The sequence below is a fragment of the Cutaneotrichosporon oleaginosum genome (assembly GCF_008065305.1).
Source record: "Cutaneotrichosporon oleaginosum strain ATCC 20508 chromosome Unknown ATCC20508_contig04, whole genome shotgun sequence".
Lineage (NCBI taxonomy): Eukaryota > Fungi > Basidiomycota > Tremellomycetes > Trichosporonales > Trichosporonaceae > Cutaneotrichosporon > Cutaneotrichosporon oleaginosum.
Window position 1 is genome coordinate 2496021 of NW_027072173.1, and position 27579 is coordinate 2523599.

Consider the following 27579-nt stretch of genomic DNA (forward strand, 5'->3'; position numbering starts at 1 on the left):
AGCGCTAGCGCCAAGAATGCGGAGGAGGGCCGCGGAGCGCAAGAGGCCGATCGATCAAGAGCTTGAGTGGTTCGGGTGCGATCGTCAAAAATCGCCTGATGGTTGCTGTCGATGGGAGATGGACGTGAGATGCTGAGCGAGAGGATTCGACGAGCGAGGAATGTGATTGCCGTGAAGGAATGAAATGAATGAACGATCTAGCTTTTGATGCGGACGAGGCGGACGAGGCGGATGAGAAGAGAACGATGTGAAGGTGCTGAAGATAGTGTCAGCAGCGGAAAGTGCGTTTCAGGTCTCGGCGGCCGCTCGGCGGTTGGTTGGGTGGACTGTGAACTGTCGGATGCCGTCGTTGAGGAGCTGCGAGGGGGGGAAGAGAGGGAGAGGGCGGGTCGCAACTGCCTTGATCAGACAGTCACCGTGCAGGAGCGATGCAATGCACATCCACTTTCTGGTCCGTGCTTGTGCTTAAGACCAAGTGCGTGCCCGGATCCTCGGATCCACGAGGATCACGGATCACGGAGACCGCTATTGTTGTGGAGATGGACACAGAGCAAGCGCTGGCACAGTTGAGAAGGTAGAGGTGATTCGGAGGTGCCTCAAGATGATGGGAGAGGTTGCGGTGGGCGTCGTGCACCAAGCGCTGCGAAGCTCCACCGACAAACCAGAGAGGGAGAGCGATTCCAGCACAGACGAGGGGTGTGATGAGAAGAGATTGGTTTTGTGCAGCGTCCAGAAAGGGGAGCGCGCTGGAGGCTATAGATGTGGGGAGTGGGCGGCATGGGATGGGAGCATCGGAGTGGAACGACCAACGTCGTCATTTCGACTTTTCGGAGTACAGAGGAGGGAGTGGGCGCTGGGAGGAATGGAATCTGCTGTACTCACGATGATGGACACGAAGAGTAAGCCGAGATGCGTTGAGAAGGCCCAGAGACGGAAAGATGGGATGGACGGAGGAGAGTGTGAGAGATGCAGTGATGATGAGGTGTTGTTGGGTTTGAGAATGACAAGATTAACAAGATGAAGCGATGATGTGGGGTGGTGACTAGTTCGCCGGGTGACAACGGCGACCAGCTGCCTGGCCCCCTCTTTTCCCCACTCTGCGCATTCTGTGCATTCTACGTGCTGCGCCCATTTGGCCAACTGCTGCATGCTGTACGCTCCTCCTGCATAGCTGACGCAGTGACTGAGAGACTGAGGCTGATGCATGGGCAGGGATGGTAATAGTCTGTAATAGGCAACGACGGGCCAGGGGTAAATGCCACCCAGGGATCTCTCTCCTCTCCCCCCGCTTCAACGCATCATCATCATCATACTTTCCATCATGAACTACGACTACGCTACGTTTTTTACGGGCGTCTCTTATCCCAAGCTCTTGTACTCGAAGTGCTCGGCAAGTGAACGAATCTCAAAATACCTTTGTCGGGCAAATACCCAAGCGGCCAAGAGTGCCTCTCATGCAAGAGTGCAGAGATCAGCGCAAGTGGCATTTCAGGGCGGCGCGATGACGTCTTTAGTTCCCACTGATCATCATATCATTTCATTCATTCTCACTCTGGCCCCGAGCTGCCCCGCCTCCAGCTGCCTTGAGCCGCCTCATACCCCTCTGAGGCCTCATAGTCTCGGGCTACATACTTTAGCAACAGCTCTCCACCGCCCTCATTTCTGTCCTCGATCTACTTTGCCACATCAGCACTCGTGCCCCAATCTCATAGCAGTGCTCTGAGGCCGCGCAGGCGTACTGCTTCGGAGGCATCGGGCCGTGCTCTTCCCATACTCGTACAGCTGGGCTGCAGGCTCGCCACTGGATCTGCGGGCAGCCAGCGGCCAGCTCGGCCAACTCGGCCAGCTCGCATAGAGTTGTACCACTCCAGCAACCGGGCTTCGCTTAGCTGCGCAGACCTACGCGGCCGCCGACGCTCAGCAGGCTTAGACGCAGCGTTCGGTATAGACGCAGAATGGGAGCGTGACGGCGTCTTGTGCACCTTCCACTCTGAGCGTTACTTGCAAGCCGGCTCTGCCATTGTGCATGCCAGAACTTTACCATGCCTGACAAGGTGGGAATTGGGCTAGCAGTAGTGTCAATCTGTTCCACAAATCCAAGCTTCAGACCGTCCACACCAAGCTCGGGGATGTACCCAGGTCGTCAGTACACCCAGGCCACCATCGGCCCGGCAGCGGCGGGTACCTCGTACCTCCCGTTCATTCCGAGCATAATGAGCCGCCTCGCCGCCGCCATACCGCCCCGATTGAAACATGCCAAAGTCCCTGTGTCTCAACTTTGTTCACGCCACCCAAAGTCATGTCGTCCTTCATTCCTCATGACGTTCAACTTCTGCTTCATGTCTCAGCCCTTTTAAAGCCAGAACTAATTCCACGAAACTCACCGCTTGCCCTCGCTCCGTGCTCTCGTCCCCCTACTCCTCTCCGCACAATTTCCCTCGTCCTCGCTGTTCGGCTCCCCGGCCTCCCACTCGTCGTCGCCGAATCGGTCATCGTTCTCCTCACTCGCGCTCTCGTCTGCATCTCCGGGGTTTCCCGCCTCTCCTAACGTGCGGATGAAGTTGATGATCTTGACCTCGACCTCCCTCCACTGATTGACGTTATCGCTGTGCTTGCATCCCCACTCATCCCACTCACCTTGGCCGCGCACTCGCCAGCAGTCCGATCGCCGACGCGGTCGCCGACGGTCGCCCAGCTCAGATCCCGCTGCTTCAGCGTGATTCGGACGATCACATACCCTCGTCACCTTGACGGTGCGGTATAGGCGCTCCAGGTCGTCGGATGTCCACGGGCTGCCTTTGGTGGCTGCATGGTTGAGGTCAGTGCCGCTGGGAGGTCCTCCCTCCACACGGCGACGGCGTACTGTGCTCGTCGAGGGTTCCTGTTCACAGAGCCTGGAGGAGCCCTCCCTGTGAGCGGGAACTAGCCTTGGTTCGCGCACGGGGCTACGGCCCGAGAAGGAGGTGATGGTGGGCGAGGAGGCAGGGTCGACGGAGACGTCGCTCGAGTCCACGTCGATTTGCCGAAGAGCTGCGACGTTACGGTCCAGAAGAGAGTCTCGACGGCGGGGACGGGGGCGGCGGAAGGAGTGATCTGGTTGAATCGAAGAGTTTGTGGAGACGGGTGAGAAGGCGGCGGAGGAGGCGGTAGAGGAGCGGGGCCGGCGCTGTGGCATGGTGATGGGGGGTGGATGTGGGTGGTCGAGGCTTTCAAGGAAGACGAGGGCGCGCCGAGGACAGATGGAAAATGAGAGAAGCGTTTGCCCCTAACAACGAACAGAGGGCGTTATTAAGTGACTGTTCGTCTAGTCGCAGCGAGTGTGGGGATCTAGGGGGAGGCTGAGGCGAAGAGAATGGGGGAACAAGGATGACGAACGCGACTAAAGGTGGCGTTCCGAAAGAGCACTGACCTCCATTTACTCTGGAAGCTCCTCCAGCTACTCACCGTCTGTGCTCTCACCGCAACCAATGCCCCACGTCACGACTGGTGGTCCAATAACACGTGCCACGCACTCACTACACACTAGCACAGAGGAATACATTGTTCTCTTTAGCCTGCCATTTCTTGGACAATGGGTTCTCCCAATCCGCCCCTTGCACTTGCAGGCGTCCAAGATGCAGAGACGCTCCTATTCTTCACCTCCCGCTTCCCCTTCGGCATCCGCCCTTCGCGTTATGCCCGCCGAGATTCTGCACCATGTACCTCCCAACTCGGAGGACCTTAATTCTGGCGAGCGAGCGACGGGGGTTAGGCCATTCTCTGCGCTTTCCGAGCGACGAGAGCCTCGACTCAGAAGCAGGCAGAGCCGATGTCCTACCCGACCCATGCCGAGGCTTCCAGTCTATTAACGCAAACTTGTCGTGCTGCATGAAGGAGCTGAGCCGCCCGACCACACAGCTACCCTGGCGGTACGTAGCTATGCCGCTCCTCAAGAGGTGGAGCTGACCCACCCATCCGGGGTGCGTGCCGGAGTTCATTGCAGCACACGGTTGTGCTTGGCGGCATTATACACCAAGCGCCCCTGTGGGAAGCAGTCCAGACAGCAGCATTTGCCACTGCAGATACTACTGCCCTATGAATCTTTTGTTTGTGTGCACCGACAAAGCGCTGAGAGACATGACACACGCAAAGTTCAGCAGTAATCGAGGTGCGGAACATTTCCGCTCGTCGGAGGATGTCACTAGTCGCCGCTGATTGGCGATCCTCTTCATGCCGCCGTGCCTGACACTCGCAATCACTATCAAAGCCGATCTGCGCTTGCATCACCCATGTTCCAGCTACACCTCCTTCATCCCCGCGTCTCCATGCTCAAACTGCTCCTCTGCACGCTCGTGACGATTGTCCGACAGTTCCTGAGATGACCCGGCGCGGGGAATGATGACTGACTAGTAGGTATTGTGGCTAAGGCCGTAGGGCTCGGCGCCTTCCGATTATCAGCTGACCCTGAATCGGACATTGGGGAAATTACCCGTTTGGGAAGTCGGTTCTCAACGCTCTGTCACCCGTCCTCACTACCATCGGAGTTGCGCTCAAGAATACCTCACATCTCTGACTCAGCCCGCGCTGTCCCAGAACACTCTGGCGGCATCGGTGTCGGCACGACCATCCTGACGAAAAGACCTAAAAGGAGCCTGTTCGACGGCCCAACAATCTCATCCCAACTTTTTTGACAACTCAGTCATTTCCTTTCATGCTCCACAAGGTCTGCCGACCCAACATCACAACTCACGACCTCAAGCGTCTCCTCATCGCTACCCTCGCCACCACCGCCTCAATGTCCGCAACTCAGACTACCCGCACTCCCAGCAAGATCGTGTACGCCCGCGAGACGCCCGAGGGCGTCGGCGCGACTGTGCGCCGCTCGATCGGCTCCATGAGCCTCCGCAACCTCTCGCCCTTCCTCATGCTCGACCACGCCGCGATCCAGGAGGGCTCGGGCTTCCCCGACCACCCCCACCGCGGCCAGAGCACTGTCACCTACGTGCTCGACGGCATGATGCAGCACGAGGACTTTACCGGATCGGCCGGCAAGCTCCTCCCCGGCGACGTGCAGTGGATGACTGCTGGCCGCGGCATCGTGCACTCTGAAATGCCTCTCTTCGACGAGGACCCGGCCAAGCGCGTCCCGGCCGAGGCCCTTCAGCTTTGGATCGACCTCCCGGCCGACAAGAAGATGATCGAGCCGTCGTACCAGGAGAAGAAGGCGGCCGACATCGACAGTGTCCAGCCCGTCCCCGGCGTCGACATCACGGTGATCTCGGGCGAGAGCCACGGTGTTACGGGCTTCGTCCGCCCCGTCGGCGGATGCTGGTTCATGGACGTCAAGCTTACGCAGCCTGGCGCCTCCGTCTTCCAGCCCCTCCCCGAGGGCTGGACCGCTTTCGCCTACGTTATCACCGGCAAGCTCCAGGTCGGTGAGGAGGCTACCCCCGTTGACAAGCACAACACGGTTGTGCTGTCCGCCGAGAGCGGCCAGAACGGCGTCCTCCTTACCCGCCCCGACGGCACCGACGAGGACACCCGCCTCGTTCTCATCGCCGGCGAGCCCCTCCCCGAGAACACGACCATTCAGCACGGTCCCTTCGTCGTCAACTCGCGCCAGGAGGTCATTGAGGCCATCATGGACTACCAGATGGGCCGCAACGGCTTCGAGCGCGCTCCTAACTGGAAGTCCCAGATTGGCTCCGCCATGCGTCATTAGAATAAGGCTCGCGCACGCCTCTAGTGCGCGCCAACGCTCCAGACTCATACATCATATGTCTCGTCCATTTCAGTCTGTACCATAGTGTACTTTAGCCTATGAAAGTCATCAAGAACACCATTTTGACGCCGTGCTGCTGCTGCTGTGAATTATGATTTGTTTGCATGAGAATCGGTGCGAGATCCATCAGTGACGTATTTGCCTCCGTTGCCACCCGCCTTCTTTCACTCTGGCAGCAATTTCAGACGCCTCCATCCTCCAGATCCCAACTTCCTATTGTTGCTCAAGTCATCTTCGTCACTCCACGTCTACGACAGTACGACAGCGCAAGGACTGCAAGACGTTGTCAGACATGCCAGACACCATTTCGGCTATTGTCTTCTCTGTCAAGCTGTGCTGGGCCTATCCATGGCTGTTGCCGACTCTGCTCGTCGCTGGGTACATCTCGTACAAGGCGCTCGGGCGGCGGTGGCGGCTCAACCGCCAGATAGCGGCACACAGGCTGTGAGTAGCTCCGCAGATAGCCCGCGGTGGCGCCGGACCGACTGGTTTCTGTCTATCTTTGTGCTGGGTGTTGAAGATGATCGTCCCTTCGCCCTCTTCTTTCCCGATCAGCGCTGATAGCAGTGAGGTGCGCCGCCGCGCCGGCATTCCCGACAGCGATAAGCGGCCTTGGCTGGTCGCGCGTCCCGCCGCCGAGTTGAGGCGGCGTGAGAAGGCGAAGGAACTGGCCGAGGCTAGGGCGCGCGCCGAAGCCGAAGCGGCGGCGAAGCAGCAGCTCGAGGAGAAACGTGACGAGGTCGACAAGTGGGGCCACCGCATGGCCGACCACCTGCACCGCATGCAGTCGAGTGGCAAGCCGACGCCGCGTCGCTCGACTCGCCTAGGCCTGAACGACATGGCGTCGTCTGATGATGCGACGGGCGAGATCCTCCCGCCAAAGCTGTATACGTCGGCAGCCCGCCCTTCGACCCTGCTTACCCCGCGTACAGACCGCCGGCCATCGGGTCGCCCGCGTCAGCCGTCGACTCGCAAGTCCCGTGTCAAGAAGCGCGGGCGTGGTGACTCCTCTGAGGGAGACGAGGACGAGGAGGAGCACGACGAGCGCGCTAGTCGGCAGAGGCGGGCACCTCGTAGGTCGAAGGGTGCTCACAACGCCATGATGCTCGACGAAGAACCCAGAGGCAGCAAGCGCTCGCACGATGACGAGGAGAAACCTCGCAAGCGCCGCCGGTGGTCTATGCCAGGCTCGCTGTCGCTGGAGAGCGAGGAGGACGACGAGATGCACGAGCAGATGGACACAGAGGGGAGCGAGAGCTTCAGTGATAGCGCACCTGAGAGTGAGCCCGAGATCAAAACCGAACGAATGGACACGGACGACCTACCGACCACCACGCCGTCTCGGACGACACCTGGCATGTCGCCGGCGCCTCCGCTACTCACGCCGGCTAGGCTGCTCAATGCGGGTGCGCCAGACGATGTGCCGTTCTACGGCGCCGCCGCGCCCGACCTTTCGTCCGCACGGCGACGTACTGACGCTGCCGGTGTCAGGTGGCTGGTAACGCCCGGAGTCGAGTACCGGCAGGCGGAAATACGCATCCCCGTACGGAAGTACCGCATGCCGCGCGACAGCGAGCACCCCGACGCGCTGAAGGGCACGTATGCGAACACGACGGTCTGGATCACGGAGGAGATGTACGAGGCGCTCAAGGCTAACCGCCGCCTGACGTGGCAGGAGCGTGAGCCGTCGCCGGAGCCCATGGTTGTGGAGAAGCGCGAGATCAAGTTAGCTGGCACGCCCCGCGTGCCTGGTCGCATCGGTATCCAACCGCGTCTGTCATCGCGCCCCGACTCGCCATACCTCACTTCACCGCGAGAGTCACGCTACAACTCTCCCATCCCGCGGCGTAATCTTAGTGAGGCCGGCCGCCAGCGCCGGCACGACGAGATGCTCGCCAAGGTCGCGCAAATCCTAGGCACGTCGCGGTACGCGACGGCGACCCCGGAAGAGGAGCACCCAGCACCCGAGGACAAGGGCAAGGGCAAGGCGTCGCTATTCGCCTCGACGCCAGCCACGAGCTCGCCTCTTAAGGCGAGCACTGTGCCCGAGTCTGCGCCGGAAAAAAACGAGCCAAAACCGTTCTCGTTCGGCTCAACTTCCACCGCGCCTTCCGCCGAGAAGGAGGCATCCAAACCATTCTCGTTTGGCTCGACAACCAGTTCTGCGCCTGCGCCTGCGTCTGCCGAGCAGAAAGACATGGCCAAGCCGTTCTCGTTCGGCTCCACACCCAGCTCAACCTCTGCGCCTGCCGAGAAGGACACGGCCAAGCCATTTTCGTTCGGCCCAGGCGCGCCCAAGACTGACGCGAAGGCGTCGAGCCCGCTCTCCCTCGGCGCCACCTCCACCCCGACAGCCGAGAAGACCGAGCCCGCCAAGTCATTCTCCTTTGGCCTCTCGGCTCCCGCACCTGCCAAGACGGACGCGGCGAAGCCTTTCTCTTTCGACACCACTGCCACTTCCGCCCCCGCGGAGACACCGTCCCTCAGCAACAAGCCAGGCTTTAGCTTCACCTCAGCGCCCGCGGACAAGCCCTCTGAGGCTCCCAAGTCGGGGTTTTCCTTCGGCCCTCCCGCCGCTGCCAAGCCCGCCGAGCTCAAAGCGAGCTTCTCCTTTGGCGCTCCGGCTGGCGCCCCGGCCGCTCCCGCTGCTGCACCCGACAAGCCCTCGACAAGCCTTTTCGGCGGCGCCTCTGCCCTGGCGCCAGCCGCGACACCGGCCCTCGGCACTGGCAAGTCCAATTTCAGCTTCGGCTCGTCTTCCGCTGCGCCCGCCGAGACGCCGGCTCTCGGCACCGCTAAGAACGGCTTCTCTTTTGGCAATGCGACCACACCCGCCGAGACACCTGCGCTCGGCGCCGGTACCTCTGGCTTCTCGTTTGGCGCCACCGCCTCCTCCTCCACCGCTGAGTCTCCTGCACCCATCGCTGGCAAATCCTCTTTCTCTTTTGGAAAGGCTTCCACGACTCCAGCTGATACCCCTGCCCTAGGCGCCGGCAAGTCCGGCTTCTCCTTCGGCGCTCCCTCCACCACTCCCGCCGACGCTCCGGCCGAGACACCCGCTCTCGGTACTGGTAGCTCGGGCTTCTCCTTCGGCGCGCCGTCTGCGCCATCCGCACCATCCGCGCCCAAGGCCAGCTTCTCCTTCGGCGCTTCATCCACCCCGACGATGTCTCCTGCCCCTGCCCCCCCTGCCTCAGGCTCCTTGACCTTTGGCCAGGCGAATCCCACACCGGCCCCAGCGTCGACATTCAGCTTCGGCTCTGGCACCGGCTCGGCGCCATCCTCCGGCGACAAGCCTGCGTTCAACTTTGGCTCGGCCTCCGGCTCAGCGCCGACGTCGGCCAACCAGCCCGCATTCAGCTTCAGCTCGGCCTCGACAACGCCAAGCCCCGCCGCAGGCTCCGGCTTCTCCTTTGGATCGGCGGCCCCCGCGGTCTCGACCTTCTCCCTCGGCTCCAATACCAGCTCACCCGCGGCTGGCGGGTTTAACTTCGGCTCGGGCGACCGCTCCATCAAGCCACTGCGTAGGGCGCCCAAGTGACCTCACTGATGTACTATATATACAGTATGCGACGATGAAGATCGCGTAGGCCGCGACTGTCGACTGACGCACCGCTCGCGGACCGACGTCCCTCACCCGGGCGCCGGCCGACCCGCCGCGCGGGGAGCGTAGAGCAACTGCACCACAAAGGACTTGGGGGGCTGAGGCGTGCCCCTACGAGTAGTATAAGGTGCAGACACGACTTGACGGGGCAGGGGCTGTCGATTGTAGATGCACGGACGTGGAGGTTAGTGTCACAGAAAGAAGTGAGTGCGAGGTGGCGCTCTCATGAATGGGGCGCCCGGGGTTTAGTAGATCAGGAGGGCGCACTGCACGCAACATGTGCTGAGAGGATCAACAATGTACATGCCTGTAGTCTCTTCCATTCAGCCCAACTCGTCCTTCTGTTCTTCACCTGCGCGTCAGCAAACCTTCCCCGAGACGCATAGCACGCAGCTCTACAAACCTTGTTATGCAGTCGGTTTCAGTCGTGCGTGCGATCACCGACCGTGTCCGGCAGCAGCGCGGTCTTCCTCGCGCGCCATGCTCTTGAGAATGGCCTTGGCTTCATCGTTCGATTCCGAGTCCCAGGGGCGGCAGCCGTAGGCGAGGCAGAAGGCTGTCCAGCCGCCGTACGACTTGACAATGTCCTTCTCGGTCTGCGAGGCCATGGGGGGAGCTGGGGTGAGCGTTGTGCGGGCAGGAGGTGGGGAGGCAATGGCCGAGAGGGGATGGGCGAGAGACCGTGGGCGGTAAATGCGTATTTGGGTGGTGAGGAAGATGTTCGATCGCAAGGAGGTGGGCTATGGCGAGCTCCAGACCACGGAGGAGGTAGTGGGGGCCACGACTCGCACGACTCACCGAGACCGTCGGAAGCGGGCATGATGATTGAGCGACGGAGAATGAGTGATGGAGAGGGAACGATGGGGAGTGAGTGAGCGTTGAGAGTGAGAGAGTGGGTGAATGAGAGAAGGAAGGAACGACGCATCGCGCTTTGACATCGGTGGCAACCCCGTCACCCAAGGCCGGCGGTATGTGCACTGGCCGGATGAAGTCACCCCGCAGGCCTCGTGGGTGCCTGGGCTGGGTGGGCTACGCAGCGATGTCGTGGTGGGAACCGTGAAACGTATGCCTCGCCCGTCGTGCTCGCGTCGAGCCATCAGCCGTGTGCGCGCGACGACGGCTACATTGCCGTCTGGAGAGGTGGAGAGTGACAGAGCGTAGAGGAGGAGAATGGAGACAGAGAGAGAGGGTGGGTGCATGCTGACAAGCTGTCAACAACCGCAACTAGGCCGGATGTAGGAGTCACGTGGGTGCCATGGGGACCAAACTGGTGCGACGGCCTAGCGCGCAGCAGCTACGAGCTGCGCAAATGAACTCTGGCATCTGGAAGCGTTGCCAAATTGCGTATCGCATTCTGGTGGTGGCGAATGGAGGTGCGATCCAGCGACGTACTGTGCGATGCGCACTGACCGCCAGCCGCCAAGTCGGAGCGAGCGAGCTGATGGCGCTGACGGCATGGGATCAGCTCCCATCCTCCCCACGCTCCTCCTGTGCTCTTCTATGCTCTCCAGAAAGACTAGAGGCGCAGGAAGCGACGTCCTAATATGCAGAGAATACATGAATTATGGCGCCGTGGCGGCGTTATTTCTCGCATCCACTGCTCAGGCGTTGTAATAGTGACATGTGTATGCGTTAATCAGACAGATGAGGGGTTGAAGATGGTGCTATATTACAGGCAAGTAGCCGTTGGTCGTTGGGACAACACGTTTGCTGCAGCAATCGTGTTCAAGGCTTGTTGCGCGCCAGCCGCTCGCGGAAACGGCTGGCTGCGTCGCCACTGTCCTGACGCGTCGGGGACGGCGGAGGGCGGGCGGGAATGGCGAACTTCACCTTTCGAGACTCGGTCGGTAATGATTGGGGGTGCGACTTCTGGGCAGAAAGGGCTTCAGGCGGCGGGCGCGGCTGTGCGGGATGTGGGGATGGCGAGGGCGATGGAGGTGAATCGGGGACCGTCTTAGGTTCCGTAGAGGAGTCAACGGGCTTGACGACAGAAGAGGGATTGTGCGCAACGATGATCGCTGCCATGGACGCCTTGGGACCTGGACTCTCGGGAGGTGCGTCTGGCGTCAGCCTCGAGATAAGCGTCACCATGTTGAACACGCCCGCCGACGACCCGCCCTCTGCTCACTCGCGAACAGACTCACCCTGTACTGCGCTGATAATCCGCAGACACCGTGCGCCGAGGAGACAGGCGCTTTGTTCCTCTGTCAACGTTCCTGACTGAGCAATTGCGCGCCAGGCGTCGTGGATCGCATCGAAGTCTGTTTCCGGCGACATGTGTGAAGGCGGCGGCGGAGTGATGGGGCAGCGATGGGGCAGCGACGAGGACTCAGTGAGCTGCTGGCCGCTGGACAGCTGGGTGGAGGAGTGGTCGGTGTGCGGGAACTGGCACAGCCGTCGGGCGTCGGAGCGGATTTGCTGATGCCAGCCTGACAAGCTGCTGACAAGGTGTATGCGATAAGGCGAGATGGAATGAATGTGTGGACAGAAATGCAAAGACAGGCGCGGTTTTGTTGACATTTGACACACAAAGCTCGCCCCTGGGCCCTGCGTGGCGCTGATGGCGTTGGCTGACCTGACCGCAGCCATCACTCTGTAGGCAGCGGGAGCGTGCCGCACAGCCTCATCATCAGCCGTGCAGGCTCTCTGTTACCTGCTCAACATATGCTTGACAGGAGTTGCAAGCCATGCGCGAGAGCCACGCGCGCTTGCAGAGGTGCTCATGCCGCTCGGCCGACATTACGCTGACGCGCCCTGCAGAATCCAGGCACTCAATCGGCGGCGTCGGTGACGTCCGATATCTATCATGGACCGCATGGGCCCTCACTCCCGATACCTTGCAACGCCGCATCACCTTTAAACTCTCCGTTGTTCTTCTTCATCTTCATTCATCCATACCAGGATGAAGCTCCATCTCGCCCTGCTCGTGCCCCTCGCGGCGGCGTTCCGCCTCCCATCGCCCGAGGACGTGTTCGCTGTCGCGGGCGACCTCCTCGCTGAAACGCCAGACCGCGTCCTCTCCCCCGCGAGCGACATCACACTCGCATCCATTCCCAACGACGAGCACTATACTATTACCTCATCCATGCACCCTGTGAGTAATTGCGCGGTCTGCGGGGGTGTGAAGAAGAGCGGCGTGGCCCGGTGGCCGGAAGGCAGACCGCTCGCCACCTCGATTAGCGCGCTTACTCCAGGACCACAAGGTGCGCATCAAGAGCACCGAGGGCTGGTGCGACCCCGATGTCAAGTCATTCACTGGGTGGGTCGTCTTAGCGAGTTTGTTGCAGCCTGGTTATAATCTCTCCGGCTCCTCCGCTCCGTCGCTCACACCAGGTACTTCGACGTTGGCGGTGGCAAGGATCTCTTCTTCTACTTCTTCGAGTCGCGCGGAAACCCCAAGGAAGACCCCGTGATTATGTGGATCAACGGTGGACCCGGTTGCTCGTCTTCGATCGGCCTCTTCATGGAGCTCGGCCCCTGTACGGTCGCCGACAACCCGAAGGGCGTCAACGACACCAAGCGTAACCCTTACTCGTGGAACGAGCGTGCCAACATCTTCTTTGTTGATGAACCCGTCAACGTCGGCTTTTCGCAGGCGCGTCACGGCCAGGTCGTTGGCACTGCCGAGGAGGCTGGCAGAGACATTGCTGCGTTCATCAGCATCTGGTTCGACACGTTCTCCGAGTTCCGCGGGCGTGAGTTCCACATGGCTGGCGAGTCGTACGGCGGCCGCTACCTTCCTGTGTTTGCGTCAGCTGTGCACGACCAGAACAAGTGGCTGGAGGCACAGGGTAAGGACCCCATCAATCTCAAGAGCGTTATGATCGGTAACGGCATTACCAGTAAGTTGTGCGTGATGATCCCTCAACTGATGGCAGGCTCGTACACAACCACCGAGTCGTACTTCCCTTACCAGTGCACGGTGCACGCCGACCTGAACCAGACAGTCCAGAGCATTGGCAAGTGTATCGAGATGGCCGAGAGTGTGCCACGCTGCAAGAGGATGCTCGAGAAGGACTGCATCAACTCGCACGACGCCACTGCTTGCTCCATTGCGGCCGGCTACTGCACTGACACGATCGGCTCATCATTCATATATGCGGGTGTCAACCCGTACGACGTCTCCAAGCCGTGCACGCTCGAGGAGCTCTCTGACTCCCTTTGCTACCCGGAAATCAAGAAGATCGGAACGTACCTCAACCTGCCGGAAGTTCGCAAGTATCTCGGAGTCGAGAAGGAGGGCAAGTGGGACTCGTGTGACAACGGCGTTGGGAGTGCGTTTGCTGCCTCGCTCGACGCCTCCGGCCAGACGTGGCTGTATGTCTCGCAGCTCCTTGAGCGCGGCATTTCCGTCCTCAACTACGTCGGCACCCTCGATTTCATTTGCAACTACATTGGCAACGAGATGTGGATGGAGGCGCTCGAGTGGACTGGAAAGGACAAGTACAACGCCGCCGAGTACAAGGAGTGGGAAATCGACGGAAAGAAGGCGGGCGAGTACAAGTCACACAACAAGCTTACTTTCCTCAAGATTTGGGGCGCAGGACACATGGTCCCCATGGACCAGCCGAAGCGTGCCCTGTCTTTCCTCAACCACTGGCTCAAGAACGGAAAGATCGAGTAGACAGTGAACGTAGGAGTAATGGGCCGTTTCTGGCGCCCTTGATGGTCGCTGCTACGCTGTCTACTGTCGAAAAGGCCCCGCGCGGAACTGCCCACAATCAATGAAATATGTGAAGCACATAGGCGGAGCACAATGGCTCGCCACGCCGGCTATCTCTCGAGTGCATCAATCAGCACCATGACCACAAGCCGCAAACAATTCACGCAGTTTCGCGCTCACATCACTGACGACTTACACTGCTGTGCCGCTGACGAGGGGCCGGAACATTGAAGGCAGTGTTCCACGACAAGCCCCCACAATGGCTCTTCGCATCATCGCATCACTCTCACGGCCTTGATCCCCACCTCACTCAGCCTCGTCATCCGTCTGTATGTATCTCGCCTCACACCTTGTTTTCACGTTCTCAGCTACCCACGGGTCACCTTTCCTCGCTCTCGTCTCACTCTCACGCGCTCGCACCTGCAGCAGGCATATAAACGGCACGCTGCCACTCCCATCGTTACCCCTCTCCTCTCCTCTCCCTCGTCACCCCCCTCCTATTCTCTCTCCCTTCACTTCCTTTCCACGCCCCCTCTCATTTTCTCTCGCTTCAACTTCTCCCTTCACAAATCTCCTCATCCCCTCCCTCATCCCCTCCCTCATCCCCTCCCTCATCCCCTCCCTCATCCCCTCCCTCATCCCCTCCCTCATCCCCTCCCTCATCCCCTCCCTCATCCCCTCCCGCATCTACTCCCCTTATCTTTATCCCCCTCACTCTCCTCACTTTCCTACTCCCCCCTCTCATCTCCCCGCTCGCCAAAATCGTCCTGCTTTTTGGCACGCCTCTCCCTCGCATCACGACACCTGTCCCCTCCACACCAAGGTCGTTCTGTTCACCATGAAGAAAACGCCCAACGGTACTCCCAACAAGTGGGATCCCCTCCCCGCCATTGACCCGTCTACTCCCAGAGACCTTTGTCTGGACTCGGAAGACACTCATGAGGACGGCTCCCATGATCTCCCTTCTAACGATGATATGTCTCTCAGCGAGCGTCAGCCGGACGCCAATGACACGGTCGAGCCCGTCGCTACTCGGAGGCGCGCCGGCGTCCGCTTCACCCTTCCGCATGAGAAAAGCAGCACTCGTGTCCGCTTCATCCTCCCAAGCGGGGCCGAGTCGTTCTCCAGCCCCTTCTCCAGCCCCTTCTCATCAAAACCTATGGTCGTTCACCGTCGTTATCCGGTTACATGTGAGTATTTTTGCTCTCGAATGGCATTTCCTTTTGCTCGCCCAACTCGCTAACCATAGACAAATATCCGGACGTGGACACGCACGACCCGTCTGCCCAAACGCCGCCCGATGGCTCCAGCTATGGTCCCCTCTACGAGCCGCCTACCCCAGCTGCCGCGGAGCACTACCAGAACGCCGTCACGTCCCCCTCCAAGTTTCTGGACCTCCTCCTCTACGGCCGCAGCGCGACCGAGGAATCTCCCGCCCTCCCAGGCCCCTCGCCCACTGTGCCCGTGGACAACTCTCACCCCCACGCCAAGGGGGACCACATGGTGAACCCCTTCATCGCCTCTGACGCGGCTGGCTCGGCGCTTGTGGGCATCAGTTCCCACCCGATGTCGGCTAATGCGAGCCAGACGCGCACGTCGGCCCCTAGCCCAACGGGTGTCGGCAAGTCCAGGTTCGGTTCGAGGTTCTCGCCCACATCACCGTCCCCGTCCTCGTCGGACAAAGAATGCGATGTGCTGGCTTCCCCCCGCTTTGTTCCAAACAACTGGCGCATTTCGCCCAGGTCCACGCGCGCTTCGGACGACAGTGACGAGGCGGACGAGGAGGGAAAGACGGACATACCCCAGTCCCTCTATGAGCGCTCGCGCTCCACGGCGGCAATCGCACGCTCGCACTGTAGTACCGAGAGGACCGAGCTCAGCATGTCGGACGGTGACAAGGAGACCGGCCACGTCGCCACCGACCTCACCAAATTCGGCTACCAGTCTGACTATGACTCGCAGGACGATGCGATGGACGTGGACAGCGATGATGAGACTGCCTCCGTACAGGCGCAGATGGTCTCCGACTGCTCGTGCACCGGCATGACGCACACCGAGTCCTGCCCGATCTACAAGGGCCCGGAGGACTGCCGTTGCCTCACCCCTACCACGCGCACGCACACCCTAGTGTGCCGTCTTGCCACTGAGGACGCCAACCTCCGGGAGGACTGGAGTGCAGAACCCACCGACGGCAACTACTACGAGGGCAGGGACGACTTCGCCTTCGATTACGAAGATGAGTCCGACCACTTTGAGTCTGACGACGCGGAGATGAGGACCGTCAGGACCCCACCTCCGCGCAAGACGAATAATCGCCGCGGGAACTAGAGTACGCACGGCAAAACGCCCTCGCTTACAGCGAGCAGAGAGGCAAGGCGACGACTCGACTCCCCAATCGCCGTCATGCCACTACAACTACCCCTGTTCACAACGCCGCCCACACGCCCATCACCACCATCCTCCTACTCCCAAACCAAGCCCACCCCCTCATTGTCGACATAAGCATCATCATCATCGATAAAAACACGGCTCGAACTATCAGCACTCCGTCACCCCCGCCTGTACCGAAGTTATCAGCACTGCATCATATCACCTATACTACCGCCTGTGCCAAGCTTATCAACCATACAGCATACCCCGTATACTACCGCCTCTGCCACTTTTTCATCGATGGTACGTGGCGCAGACCAGAGTCCAGCAGAGCCGGTCTCTGTGCAATATCCACACGGTCGTTACACCTCTCTCCACCCGCCCTCCCAGCCCCCCCTCTCCCTCTCGTCGTTGGCACAAGCATCGGCAACAAGGAAAAGACGACTAGACCCATAATCGTCATGTCCTAGCCTGTACCACTTCGATCCATGCATAGCATTTTACAGACAGACTCGTCAGTTTTCCACTCTCACGCCTCACCTCCTGTATCAGCCGCTGTAGGTCGGCCCAACTTACTTTCCCGCTTTTGAATCTGAAATGGAAGCGATGGGAAAGACCAGCGCAGATTGCAGCCCAGAAGCTCAGAATGGCAATGACCGATGGGACGTTTGCACTCTGCTCGAGCGAATGCCAAGGTTCTTGGTAAACACCAGAAAGTTCGCCGTTTGAGAAGCCCACGTTCAAGGATGTCCCCACGGATTCCACCCGACAGCACCTCACAACTCTCCCGAACATGGACTCCGCCTTGAGGTCCACGGCGCACATGCGCTTCATCGCGGGAGTGATTCAAATGAGCTCCTGCAACCTGGGGCCGGCTGGGCCCCTTTGTGCATAGCGCAGGGAGCTTGGCCTGGGAGTGATGGAGCTGTGCCCAGGTGGCGGCCAGCCTGCTGCCGGTGGAGGTGGTTGGAGGTGGTCCATTGGTGAGTGGAGGTTGTCCACTTCGCCGAGCATTGTCGCGGGGCCCTATCCGGATGCAAGGCTGCAGATGTTAGCGAGGCAACTGAAGCGGCCGGGCAGCTGGGCATCTGGCAAGGGGCCAAGGACCCCTCTCCCCGCGCCGTCCGTTCAGAGCGGCATCACTCGCCGCCGCACCAGCCGCACAGCCTCGTGCCGGCCTCGCGCCATCCTGGCCCTCTTTCCATTGTTCGCAACATGCACAGCCAACCCCGACAGACCAGGCAATGCATACTGGGTCCTTGGTATGCCTCCGCGCCGGACGCTTGCCTCCTGACATGGCGAGTTACAATAGAGAGCCTCTACATCTTCACAACTCATCATTCTTGCCGGCGCACATAGAAGACGCACCTCGCCACCATGCCCATCATCCCCTCGCTCTACTCAACTCTCTTCACCTGCCCTCCCCCCTCCCGCCCAGCTTTACAATAGCAACAACGTCAAACCTCAACCTCGACTTGTCTTTCCTTATCCGCTCACTCCTCCACTCCCACACATCACGCCATACACTGCGCGACCGCCCCATCCTCGCCACACACCACACTCCTGCGCCAGCTCCCGCTTCCCACGCACCACAACAACACCGATACTCTCTTCCTCGACACCACACTCTCCATAACCCAATCATGAAGGTCAAGCTACGCAAGAACCCACCGCCGCCCAGCCCACGGCTTCACTCGGGATACAAGGCCATCCGGCCCCGCTGGGGCAGGTCCGCCAAGCCTGTACCCGCGGCCGTGCGCAAGCGCCTCATGGCGGCGGCGGCGGTGACCAAACAGGCCGCCGCCGCCACCGCCAAGAATCCCATCCCCACCGCTTCTGTTAACGCAACCAGCACGGCCAAGTCCTTCGCGACCCCGACCCGTGCTGGCGTATCGACCGCCTATCCCACCCCACCTCGAACCACGACCCCGAAGCAGCGCACACGGCGCTCCCCGGCGCCCTCGCCCACCACCGCTCGGATGCAGCCTCAGCCGACCCTCCGTGCCGTGCTCGCCTCGCGCGGCATCAGCGGGACCGCCGCCGACATTTCCGACGGTTACGAGTGGAGCCCGATCGAGCTTGCAGACGACGTCTCGCGCCAGCTCTGGCCAGAAGCGTGCCCTCCACCGAACGACTGCCCTTCGTGGGCTGCCGGCATGCGTCGCGACATCGATGCGGCCGCCGTCGCTGCGCGCACCCGCACCGCCCAGCGCAAGGCCGAGGGTGTGTTGCCCACGCCAAGTCCCAGCTCGCCACACCCCGCTCGTATGTGGCCCGCAAACCAGCCGCCCTCGCGCTCGACCTCGCCCATCTACCAGCCTCCCTCGCACTCGACCACCCCTCACCAGGCGTCGTACCGTCCATCGCCCCTCGCCCGGACCGCCGCCACCAGCAGAAGCGTTGTTTATATGCCGGCGCCACAGTTCACCGAGCTCCCGTCGCCCGTACCAAATGTCACGCGCCGGCGCCCCGCTTGGACGCGGCCTGGTGGCCCGCTTCCGCCCTTCCTCACACCCGACCAGTTGCCCGCCAACTTCGAGGATCACCGATGGAACATGGCGTATGTCGTGCACGAGGTCGCTGGACTCGAGTGGCACGAGGAGTGCTTGTGTATGGATTGCGACGACACAGCCCTCCGCCGTGTCGGAACTGTGCCAAAGATCTGGCCCGGATTCGAGGTGGATAACCCTTTCCTCGTCGCCTACTTCAATGGGGAGTAAGCCTAGAGTGTATTCCTAGTCGTGTATCAGCAGGGTAGCATGTGTGAGCGCCCGTCAATAGCATTAGACCACCAAGGACAGTAAGAAGTGACCGTAGCGATATCCCGTCACGCACACCAGCGATGCACAGTGCATCACTTCCTGCCCTTGTCCTGCTTCGCCGCTTCTCCCAATCGTCCCACGAGGTTACCAACCACGCCCGCCTGTCCGCCCTGTGCCGCATAGCTCTCGAGCAGATCGCGCACCATGCCGTACTCGCGTCGCCCGTCGTCGTCGAGCCCCTCCATTTCCTCAGACTCATCCGCCCCGCTCTCCTTGAGCGCGGCGCGCAGCTCCGCGTCCATGGCCACGAGCGCGTCGTCCGACATGTCGTCGAGCTCGTCCGGATGCGGGAGGGACGCGAGGTTCGCGTACGGCCCCTTGCGTTCGGGTGCCGACGCCGGCTCGTCTTCTTCGGCAAACGACACCGTCGGCTTCTTGCCCTTGCCCTTTTTCTTCTTCGATCCCTGCGGAACAGAACCAGCAGGCTTCGCGAACAGCGGTCCGCTGGGCTGCTTCGGAGCCTCCGCTGCCTTGTGCCGCGCCAGCTCGCCTTCCATCGCAGCCATCATGCTTTCAAATGAGCTGAGCGAAGGGTCAGGCTTTGGCGCCGCTGCCGTAGCAGCAGCAGGTAGAACAGTTCCGCTCGATGTACCTCCAGCCGACTCAGGGATGAACGCTGATGTCAACTCCGCGCGCAGAGGGCAAACTCACCACCACGCGCCCGCCGCTGCTCCAGAATGCTGTCCCACATGTCACCGTCGATGCCCAACGCATCGCGTGCAAAGCGCAGGAACTCGGCTTCGTCCGGCCCATCGCGGTCCTGCGGCGCCGGCTGGTCCTCGACGCCCTCCATGTCGTCCCCGGCCTCGTCCACTTCCCCGTCTCCGTCGTCGCCCCACACCCGCCGCCGCATTTGCTCGTCGATGTCGTCGTCGAGCGTGAGCGCCTTCTTCCGCTCGCGGTCCATGCGGTCCTCGTCGTCCTCGTCCGCGTCGTCATCGATCTCCTCAATCGTCGCCTCCTTCGGCGGCGCCTCACCCCACTTCATCTCGGCGATGCGCCGACCAAGCGTGCCCTGCGGCGGGAGGTCGTCCTCCTCGTCCGAGGAGTCGCTCTCAACGCCGTCGTAGTGCATCGCCTCGAAGCGTGGTGGGCGCATCTTGGGCGGTAAAAGCGAGTCTCCCATCGCCGTCCCCGCGACCATCCCTTTCTTCGGAGGGGCCATGTCCACGTCGCCATCGCCGTCATCCTCAGCCGCGGCCCCGTTGCTATCGCCGCCCCCCGCACCCCATTCGCCCTCAGGCAACGCCGGGACGAGGGTGCGCATGCGCTCCTCGCGCTCCTCTGCGGTAGGCCCACTCTCCTCCTCCTCCGAGTCCGTGCCCATGTCCTCGTCGCTCAGCTCGTCGGCGAACCGCGCGCCTTCGAGATCACCCTGGCCGCCAACAAAGGCTTCCAGTTGCCCAGCAAGGTTCTTGAGTGCACGCCCGTGCTCCTCACCGATCTCCATCTCGCCGTTGGCCCCACGAGCTCCCGCCGTGCGGTTCAGCATCGCGTCAAGCTCGGCGGGGTCGACCTCGAGCCATGCCTCGCTGTCCTCCTCGCCCGCGGGCGGGAGATCCTCGACCTTCGTCGCCTCAACGGCCTTGTCGACGAGGTACGCAAACGATGGGCGCTGCTGTGTCGTACTACTGTCAGCTGGGCGGGTACGCGCACTCACTCTTCGGACCTGGCCTCGACCCAGCCTTTCGCGGCCTCGGCTTCGCGCGTCTTCCACCGCGCACTCCCGCGCACTTCGTCGCCGAAGTACCCCGCGTGCTGCAGGTCGTCGATGTACCGCGCATACCCCGGCTGGTCCTTCAGCTCGTCGGGCGAAGCGGCCGCGTCCGCCACACGCCCCTTCCGCCCCCCTTCACGATACATGATCTCGAAGCCCGTCGCGATCTTAACGCCGAGGTCGCGCCACCGCCGCTCGTCTGCTCCCTGCTCCTCGCGCACGTGCCATTCTGGCCCGAAAACTCGCGGCGGGTGGAACACTTGCCCCTGCAGCTGCGCGTAGGCCGCGCGTGTCATCAGTACGGACGAAAGGACAGCGGGAGCAGGTGGGAAATGCGTCATCCGCGAGGCCGCCTGTGGTCAGCGCTTTAAGATTGCCGGACATACCCTTAACTGTGCCGGATCCCGCACGTAGAAACCCTCCACGGCGCGCTGGATCAGCTCTGGGTTTGAGTGCAGCGCTCGAGCAACGGGAAGGGGGAGGTACGCTTTGGCGCGGTGCTGATGCGTCTTCAGTGCGTCGGGGTAGCTGGTATCAGCATGTTTCAGTCCGGCGCCTGTGGCGTCCTGGTCGAAGGCAGGATTCGCACCTCGGCTGTCCAGATGGCCACGCCAATCAACTCACCACGCTATCCTCTCCCACACCGCAGCCTCGACCTCTGGTGCGCGATACTTGCCCGACCGCACAGCCGCGACGGCGTCCGCCTCGCTCACCCACGCGCCCGCATCAACCGCGCGGCCGCTATCGTCATACTCGTCGTCCGCGATCTGCCGTGGTCGGGAGGAAGATGCGACATTAAGTGGCAGGAGGTGGAGGTGGCCGTCATGCAGCCATAACTGGGGTCAGCGGGCAAGTCGAGCGGCGTAGGCGCGACACTCACCCTGTTCTCGGCGTTCTCCGGCGTAACCCATGCAGGCAGCGCATGCGCGGCCTCGATGAGCAGGAACTCGCCGTCGCTATCGCGGATCGACGTGACGAGGTCAGGCCATTTCCGCGACACCTCGCGCAGGAGCCAGACGACGAGCCACTCGTCGTCGACCGCGTCGCCGACGCGCATGCGCCCCTCGAGCCGCGGGAGACCCTCGCGTGCGGCCGCTTTGAGCTCCCATGCGTCCTTGTTCCACAGCCACGGCGAGGGAAGAAGGTGCGACACGTGCGCCGAGATGAGCGTCGCGAGGGCCGCGAGATCAGCTGCGTCAGGTGCACCCGCCGGGTGCAGGATGTAGTGCAGCGTGTCCTCGCTTATGGAGGGGAGGGGAAAGGCGCGCGACGCCGAGGAGCCGTCCATTGTCGCGATGGCGGGCTCGATGTTGTTGATGCTCGTACAGGCAGTAGTGGCGAATGTTCGGTCATGAACCGCAGAGTTCGACGTCGGCGCGGAAGTAAATGGTGGAGGCCGGTGGAGGTCGGTGGAGGTCGGTGGAGGTGGAATGCTGGATCGGAGAAAGGCAAAAGTCGGGTGACTGACCTTTTTTTGTATTTTCTTTTCTTTTCCAGATCTGTGGATGCCACAAATCCCTCAACGAAGGGATCGACAGTCGTCGGATCGTCAACCAGCTGCAAGCTAGAACCCTTCGGTCTCCCTACTAGAACCCTCTCATCCTCATAACCCTGCACTCGCACTCCCCGCCTCGCCCTCGCCCTCGCCCTCGCCCCTCTCGGATGATCGGATAGTAAACATGCTGCATCATCCGGTTCTATTGCTTTGCTGCTACACCTAGACACAATCGCGGGTGACACGGGATCATAACAAGGCCCCAGCGGCCTGTCCTAAGAGGTCATAAATAATATGAGGGAGTGTGGATGCGTGAATGTCGGTCAATCAAACGCTGTATGCTAGTGGAAGTTGGAATGGGAAGGGGCAGGACGGAGTGAGGGGAGGGGAGCAAAGGGGGGAAGGGGGGAGACGTGGGCCCACGCACGCTAGTACCGGATGGTCTGCGGCTGCGGACGGCGATACGCCTGGATCTCGGGGCTAAATGTCGCAAACTGTGGCGTGTTGGGTGCGCTACGGTGCTGCGGCGCCGCCGCCACAGGGTAGTGCAAGTTGGCGTCCTTGAGCGATGGGCGGTTCTTAGCCGCCGCACGGGGCATGGAGGCGTGGAACGCAAACTTGCTGCCCGTCTCGGAGGGTGGCGACGCCTGCTGAGCCTCGTTCTCGAGAGCCTTCTGCAGGCGGTTGTACGCAGCGCGGAAGGTCGACTGAGCGCCCTTCTCGAGGGTGAGAACCGCCTTTGTGCTGAAGCCCGAGCCGCCGCTGGACCCGGGCGCGACGTAGACACGCTCAAACTCGATGCGGAAGCGCACACCCTTGATCGTGTCGCCGTTGATCGTCTTGACCTCGCCAACCTTGCAGCGCAGGCCACGCTGCTGGTATTGGGTCTCGATGACCTTGACTCCCTGAGCCTCTAGTGCGCGCTTGCAACGCTTCAGTCCCTCCTTAATGTCACGGCTGTTGACGAGGATCTCGCAGGACGCCGGCTTGAAGGAGAACAGGTTGTTGAACCACGACCGCTTGGCCATAGAGTCAGGAAGCGGCTGCGACGACAGAGCCTCGGTCGACATCTTTTTGCGCTTTTTGAGCATGCCGAAGCCATCCGCAGCACGATGCGTGCCGAAGCCACCTGAACGGGTCGAGCTGCCCCACGTGCTCTCCACTCCATCCTCGATTTCGTTGGGAAGCTCGACAAAGGCGTACGAGTCTTCGCGGCCAAGGGTCGACTTGACACGCAGCTCGCCGCCCTCGCGCTGGAGTACACTGTCGACCGCACGAGGAGGAACGTGGGTTGGGCGTGGCGGTGCTGGGCGGGATGCCTTCGGTGGGGGACGCGGAGCAGAGCGTTCGGCGCGCAGAGCGGACGCAGGAACGGCGGGCAGGGGAGGGTGTGCGTGCGAGTCAAATCCGTTCGTGTACACGGCAGGGGAGAGAAGCGCCGGCGACTCGGGTCTGCTTGAGATCGACCGGTTGCGGTAGCTTCCCGAGGCTTGGCTCCACCGACCAGACACCGGCGGTGGCCCACTGCGGGTGTGGTGGCTGCGCGGGGCGTGCATTGGTCCAACAGACGAGCGAACGCTTGGCACAGGCGAGGGGGCCGTGTAACGATGCACAGACGCAGAAGCCGAGTAGATGGACATGTTGTCCGCCGAAGTGTCATCGTCGTCGGCATCGGCGAACTGGTCCACGTCATCGGGTTGGGGAGAGGGGGGGAACTCGGCTCGGTGAGCGGGGAGCTGCATGGGGTTCTCGGGGACAGACGCCACAGGCGACTGCTGTGCCATGAAGGCAAGGGCTGCCTGGAACTCAGCACCCTGGAACTGGGCATGCTCCGAGTTGCTCGACGCGGTCGACTCGCGAATCCCCATCGAGTTGACGCGCTCCGTGAGATCGTTGAGGAATGACTGCAAGTTCTGGTCAAGGCCCTGTGGAGGAGACAGAGGGGGCAGAGGCATCTCGTGTGAAGATGGCGAGTGGTGAGCCGAGAGCACAGGCGACATGGCCACAACCGGTGACCGAACCTGATCAGATCGGGAGCGGGCATGGCCATACACATTGCTTTGGCTCTGCTCGACCGATCTGGAGCGCGCATGTCCGTATGCTCGCTCCGGCACGGGCTGCTGCGCGACTACCTCCTTGACAGGCGTCGCCTCGTGTAGGGTGATATGAGGGGCATGGGGGTTTAGAGGCGAGGTTGCACCACCACCACGAATAGCGCGGGGACCGGCGGGGTGGGCCGCCTGTGACCGAGGGTTGAGCTTCGACGGAGTGCGAGAAGCAGGCGAGTCGACGATCATGCCGTTAGCAGCCTTCTTGGGCGTGGGTGCGTTTGGCCGGGGAGGAGGCGTCGCGCGGTTCTGGACAGCCTCGTTGTCCGCCAAAGGCACTGGTTTGCGGCGCGTCGTGGGAGGCGACGGGGCTGCCACCCTGCGCTGCTTGGGTGGCGGAGCAGGGAGAGAGGGCGATGGGGTCGGCGCTGCCACCCTTCCATGAGGTCGTGGCGCTGCGATGCGATCTTCGTCGTCACTGTCCGCGTCCATGTTGTACTGCTCGAGGTGTCGACTACGGTACTGGACAAGGAGGTGGTAGACCGCCTTCTCCCATGTCTTCTCCTTGCTCAGCAGCGACTGGTAGATCTCCTCCTCGCTCATGGCATGCCACAACGTTTTGAGGTTGCACATGAGGTCCACGTCGACATCCTCGGCGCGAACAGGTCGGGCGAGAACGTCAAGGGATGGAGGAGCAGGCATCTTGCGTCCACCCATCAGCCGAGGACTCCGGGAGCAGAAGAATGGGTGGACCATGATCTCGGGCATGGTGATGCGAAGCTCCGGATCCTTCTCGAGCATACGAGCGAGGAGGTCGCGTGCCTGCAGGTCGATGTCGGTAGGCATGTCAAACTGACCCGTCTTGACCTTCTGCAGGAGAGTGCGGATATTGTCGTCGTCGAATGGTAGACGACCGGTCAAGAGGGCGAACAGAATGATACCGCACGACCAAATGTCGCTTGCCGTTCCATTGTACGACTTGCCCGCAACAATCTCGGGAGACGCGTAGTGTGGGCTACCACACGAAGTCTCGAGCAAGTTCTCATCCGCCTGCCACGCTGCCATGCCAAAGTCGGCAACCTTGATGTTCTTGTGCTGGTCGAGCAACAAGTTTTCAGGCTTGAGGTCACGATGGCAAATGTTGAAGCGATGGCAGTAGTCGACGGCATAGCAGATCTGCTGAAAGTAGTGCAGAGCCTCATGCTGTGGAAGACGGCCTTTGCGCACAAGGTAGTCAAAGAGCTCGCCACCGGGAACATACTCCATGACGAGATAACTGCGCGTCAGTCAGGGTGACACAAGCGGAGGATGGCCCCTTCTTTCTAGACCAGGGGCTACGACTCCCATATTGCCGCCAATTACGGCGTGTCAAACTCACAGGTCGTCGTTCGTTTCCCAAACATCGTAGAGTGACAAGACGTTGGGGTGGTCGATGAGCTTCATGATGACAATTTCGCGCTCAATACCGAGCAAGAGCTTCTCGGCTTTGGTACCTGCTTCACTCATGCTCAAGCGGGATGACATGATGAGACCCTTTGGAACGATCTTGACGGCGGCATATTGGTCGGTTGAGGCGTGCTTTGCAATCTTGACGCGGCCTGTGCAGTGTTAGTCGTGGGCGACTACCAAGAGACAGAGACGACCGTGGGGTTCCCTAACTCACCTGATGAGCCCTTGCCAATGGTCCGGCCTATCTTCCACTGCCCGATCATCTTTGCGTCTGCTTCGCGTGTGCCACTGTTCCCGGACATGGCTGAGAGACGTTTAGCCGCCGAGCTAGGGCCGGCACCTGCAGATGCACGACGTGACCCGGCAGGGCGATGTTGTACTGCGGTCGCCATTGTTGACGCGTGGTTGAGGGGTTGAGGGGGGGAAAGGGGAAGGCGGTGGAACACGCGCGTTCACCTGGGCTGGTGACTGCTGTGGACTCCAGCGTATGCAGTGAACAGTGCGCGCTGTGCTCAAAGTTATCGCGGTGACGAAGACAGGAGACCAAGTGTGTCGAGTGGAGTAAGGCTCTCGAGTTTGAGTAGGTAGTGTTAGGCAAGGCCGAGGAGAGACAAGAGATGTGGTGAGAGTGAAGGACGAAGGAGGAGGATCGAGTGTGTGTTTGGAGCAATATCGATTACTCCCGAGAGTGTGCGCGTCTGTGTTGTGTGCGATCAACAGGGCGCGTGTCGGGGTGGTGACAATTCCGGTGCGGGGGTGGGTGATGAGGTGAGCGTGAGCGTGACGGGGGTTGAAGAGGACAAGGTGAGGGACACAAGCGACGCGCGGTGGAAGATGGGATAGGTGTGTTGGGAGGCGAGTGCAGGTCGATGAATGGAATTAGAGAGTAGTAGAGCAATGACAAGAAGGGAGGAGGAGGAGGATGCGGGGTATGAGGGAGAGAGGAGAGAGAGGGGGAGGAGGGGGAGGGGGAGGATGGGGATGGATGGAAAGGATGAGAGAGAGAGGAGTCGAGATGCAGGAGGACAGGATCGAGTAAGGACTGTGGGTGCGAATGAGCCGCGGCGGGAGGGGAGGAGGAGAGGGGGTCCAGAGCGATGTAACTGCGGTGTATGGAATATACAACCGAGGCTCAAGCACAATCGTGGAGCGTGTAGGGAGGAGCGAAGGAGAGTAACAGGACAATACGAGAACAAGTTATGAGAGTACTGCAGTGATTGGGAGCAGCAGGAGACGACACGAGAGACGACGAGAGAGACGAGCTGCGTGGGGAGTGGTTGTCGAGCAAACGTCAGGCCGGCGTCAGGCGCTCTGCAGGGTGACCACGCCAGACAGGGATCCATCCTCCGCCCTCTCCATCAGCTGTCTCTTTCAGTCTTGCAGTTTATTCCTACTCTCCTCTGCTGCCTCTCTCGCCTCTGCTGCCTTTCGCTGCATCCGCGCGCGGGCGCGCTGCCCGGGTGGTGACACTTTATGCCGACATGCCCCCTGCTTAGCTGCCATGCTCGACCCTTGAGTAATGCGTAACTGTCCTCAATCCTCAGGGCGATAGGCACAGTCCGGACGCGACCGCTTTTCCTTTGCTACAAAGCAGGCGCGGTCACTCGCTCGTTTGGCCTCCCCCTCCCATGCCACCCGCCGCCAACGTCC

At 61.2% G+C, this 27579-nt stretch overlaps 11 protein-coding genes across 11 annotated transcripts; 5 read left to right on the plus strand and 6 right to left on the minus strand.

Annotated features, from left to right (window-relative positions):
• Window positions 1-2380: 2380 nt before the first annotated feature.
• On the minus strand, window positions 2381-3175 carry COLE_05435 (uncharacterized protein; the record flags this gene model as incomplete). Its single annotated transcript, XM_018426098.2, has 3 exons — window positions 2381-2590; window positions 2638-2706; window positions 2738-3175. 3 exons carry the CDS (start codon window positions 3173-3175, stop codon window positions 2381-2383), a joined length of 717 nt encoding a protein of 238 aa, XP_018275580.1.
• A 1599-nt stretch (window positions 3176-4774) lies between these two features.
• Window positions 4775-5701, plus strand: COLE_05436 (uncharacterized protein; the record flags this gene model as incomplete). Its single annotated transcript, XM_018424428.2, has 1 exon — window positions 4775-5701. The coding sequence occupies one exon, from the start codon at window positions 4775-4777 to the stop codon at window positions 5699-5701; it is 927 nt and encodes a 308-aa protein (XP_018275581.2).
• A 352-nt stretch (window positions 5702-6053) lies between these two features.
• COLE_05437 (uncharacterized protein) lies at window positions 6054-9302 on the plus strand (the record flags this gene model as incomplete). Its single annotated transcript, XM_018427000.2, has 2 exons — window positions 6054-6205; window positions 6329-9302. The coding sequence occupies 2 exons, from the start codon at window positions 6054-6056 to the stop codon at window positions 9300-9302; spliced, it is 3126 nt and encodes a 1041-aa protein (XP_018275582.1).
• A 500-nt stretch (window positions 9303-9802) lies between these two features.
• Window positions 9803-10290, minus strand: COLE_05438 (uncharacterized protein; the record flags this gene model as incomplete). Its single annotated transcript, XM_018424429.2, has 2 exons — window positions 9803-9981; window positions 10164-10290. The coding sequence occupies 2 exons, from the start codon at window positions 10288-10290 to the stop codon at window positions 9803-9805; spliced, it is 306 nt and encodes a 101-aa protein (XP_018275583.1).
• An 800-nt stretch (window positions 10291-11090) lies between these two features.
• Window positions 11091-11642, minus strand: COLE_05439 (uncharacterized protein; the record flags this gene model as incomplete). Its single annotated transcript, XM_018427001.2, has 2 exons — window positions 11091-11425; window positions 11510-11642. The coding sequence occupies 2 exons, from the start codon at window positions 11640-11642 to the stop codon at window positions 11091-11093; spliced, it is 468 nt and encodes a 155-aa protein (XP_018275584.1).
• A 1138-nt stretch (window positions 11643-12780) lies between these two features.
• COLE_05440 (uncharacterized protein) lies at window positions 12781-13989 on the plus strand (the record flags this gene model as incomplete). Its single annotated transcript, XM_018424430.2, has 2 exons — window positions 12781-13207; window positions 13244-13989. 2 exons carry the CDS (start codon window positions 12781-12783, stop codon window positions 13987-13989), a joined length of 1173 nt encoding a protein of 390 aa, XP_018275585.1.
• An 877-nt stretch (window positions 13990-14866) lies between these two features.
• Window positions 14867-16356, plus strand: COLE_05441 (uncharacterized protein; the record flags this gene model as incomplete). The annotated part of the gene is made up of 2 exons (XM_018426086.2): window positions 14867-15218; window positions 15278-16356. 2 exons carry the CDS (start codon window positions 14867-14869, stop codon window positions 16354-16356), a joined length of 1431 nt encoding a protein of 476 aa, XP_018275812.1.
• Window positions 16357-18041: 1685 nt separating this feature from the next.
• Window positions 18042-19118, plus strand: COLE_05442 (uncharacterized protein; the record flags this gene model as incomplete). Its single annotated transcript, XM_018426977.2, has 1 exon — window positions 18042-19118. One exon carries the CDS (start codon window positions 18042-18044, stop codon window positions 19116-19118), a length of 1077 nt encoding a protein of 358 aa, XP_018275813.1.
• A 134-nt stretch (window positions 19119-19252) lies between these two features.
• Window positions 19253-22225, minus strand: COLE_05443 (uncharacterized protein; the record flags this gene model as incomplete). Its single annotated transcript, XM_018424343.2, has 6 exons — window positions 19253-19836; window positions 19872-20848; window positions 20881-21290; window positions 21324-21465; window positions 21562-21773; window positions 21818-22225. 6 exons carry the CDS (start codon window positions 22223-22225, stop codon window positions 19253-19255), a joined length of 2733 nt encoding a protein of 910 aa, XP_018275814.1.
• Window positions 22226-22860: 635 nt separating this feature from the next.
• On the minus strand, window positions 22861-26321 carry COLE_05444 (uncharacterized protein; the record flags this gene model as incomplete). Its single annotated transcript, XM_018419858.2, has 3 exons — window positions 22861-25756; window positions 25859-26078; window positions 26144-26321. The coding sequence occupies 3 exons, from the start codon at window positions 26319-26321 to the stop codon at window positions 22861-22863; spliced, it is 3294 nt and encodes a 1097-aa protein (XP_018275815.1).
• A 321-nt stretch (window positions 26322-26642) lies between these two features.
• On the minus strand, window positions 26643-27272 carry COLE_05445 (uncharacterized protein; the record flags this gene model as incomplete). The annotated part of the gene is made up of 1 exon (XM_018419859.2): window positions 26643-27272. The coding sequence occupies one exon, from the start codon at window positions 27270-27272 to the stop codon at window positions 26643-26645; it is 630 nt and encodes a 209-aa protein (XP_018275816.1).
• Window positions 27273-27579: the final 307 nt, after the last annotated feature.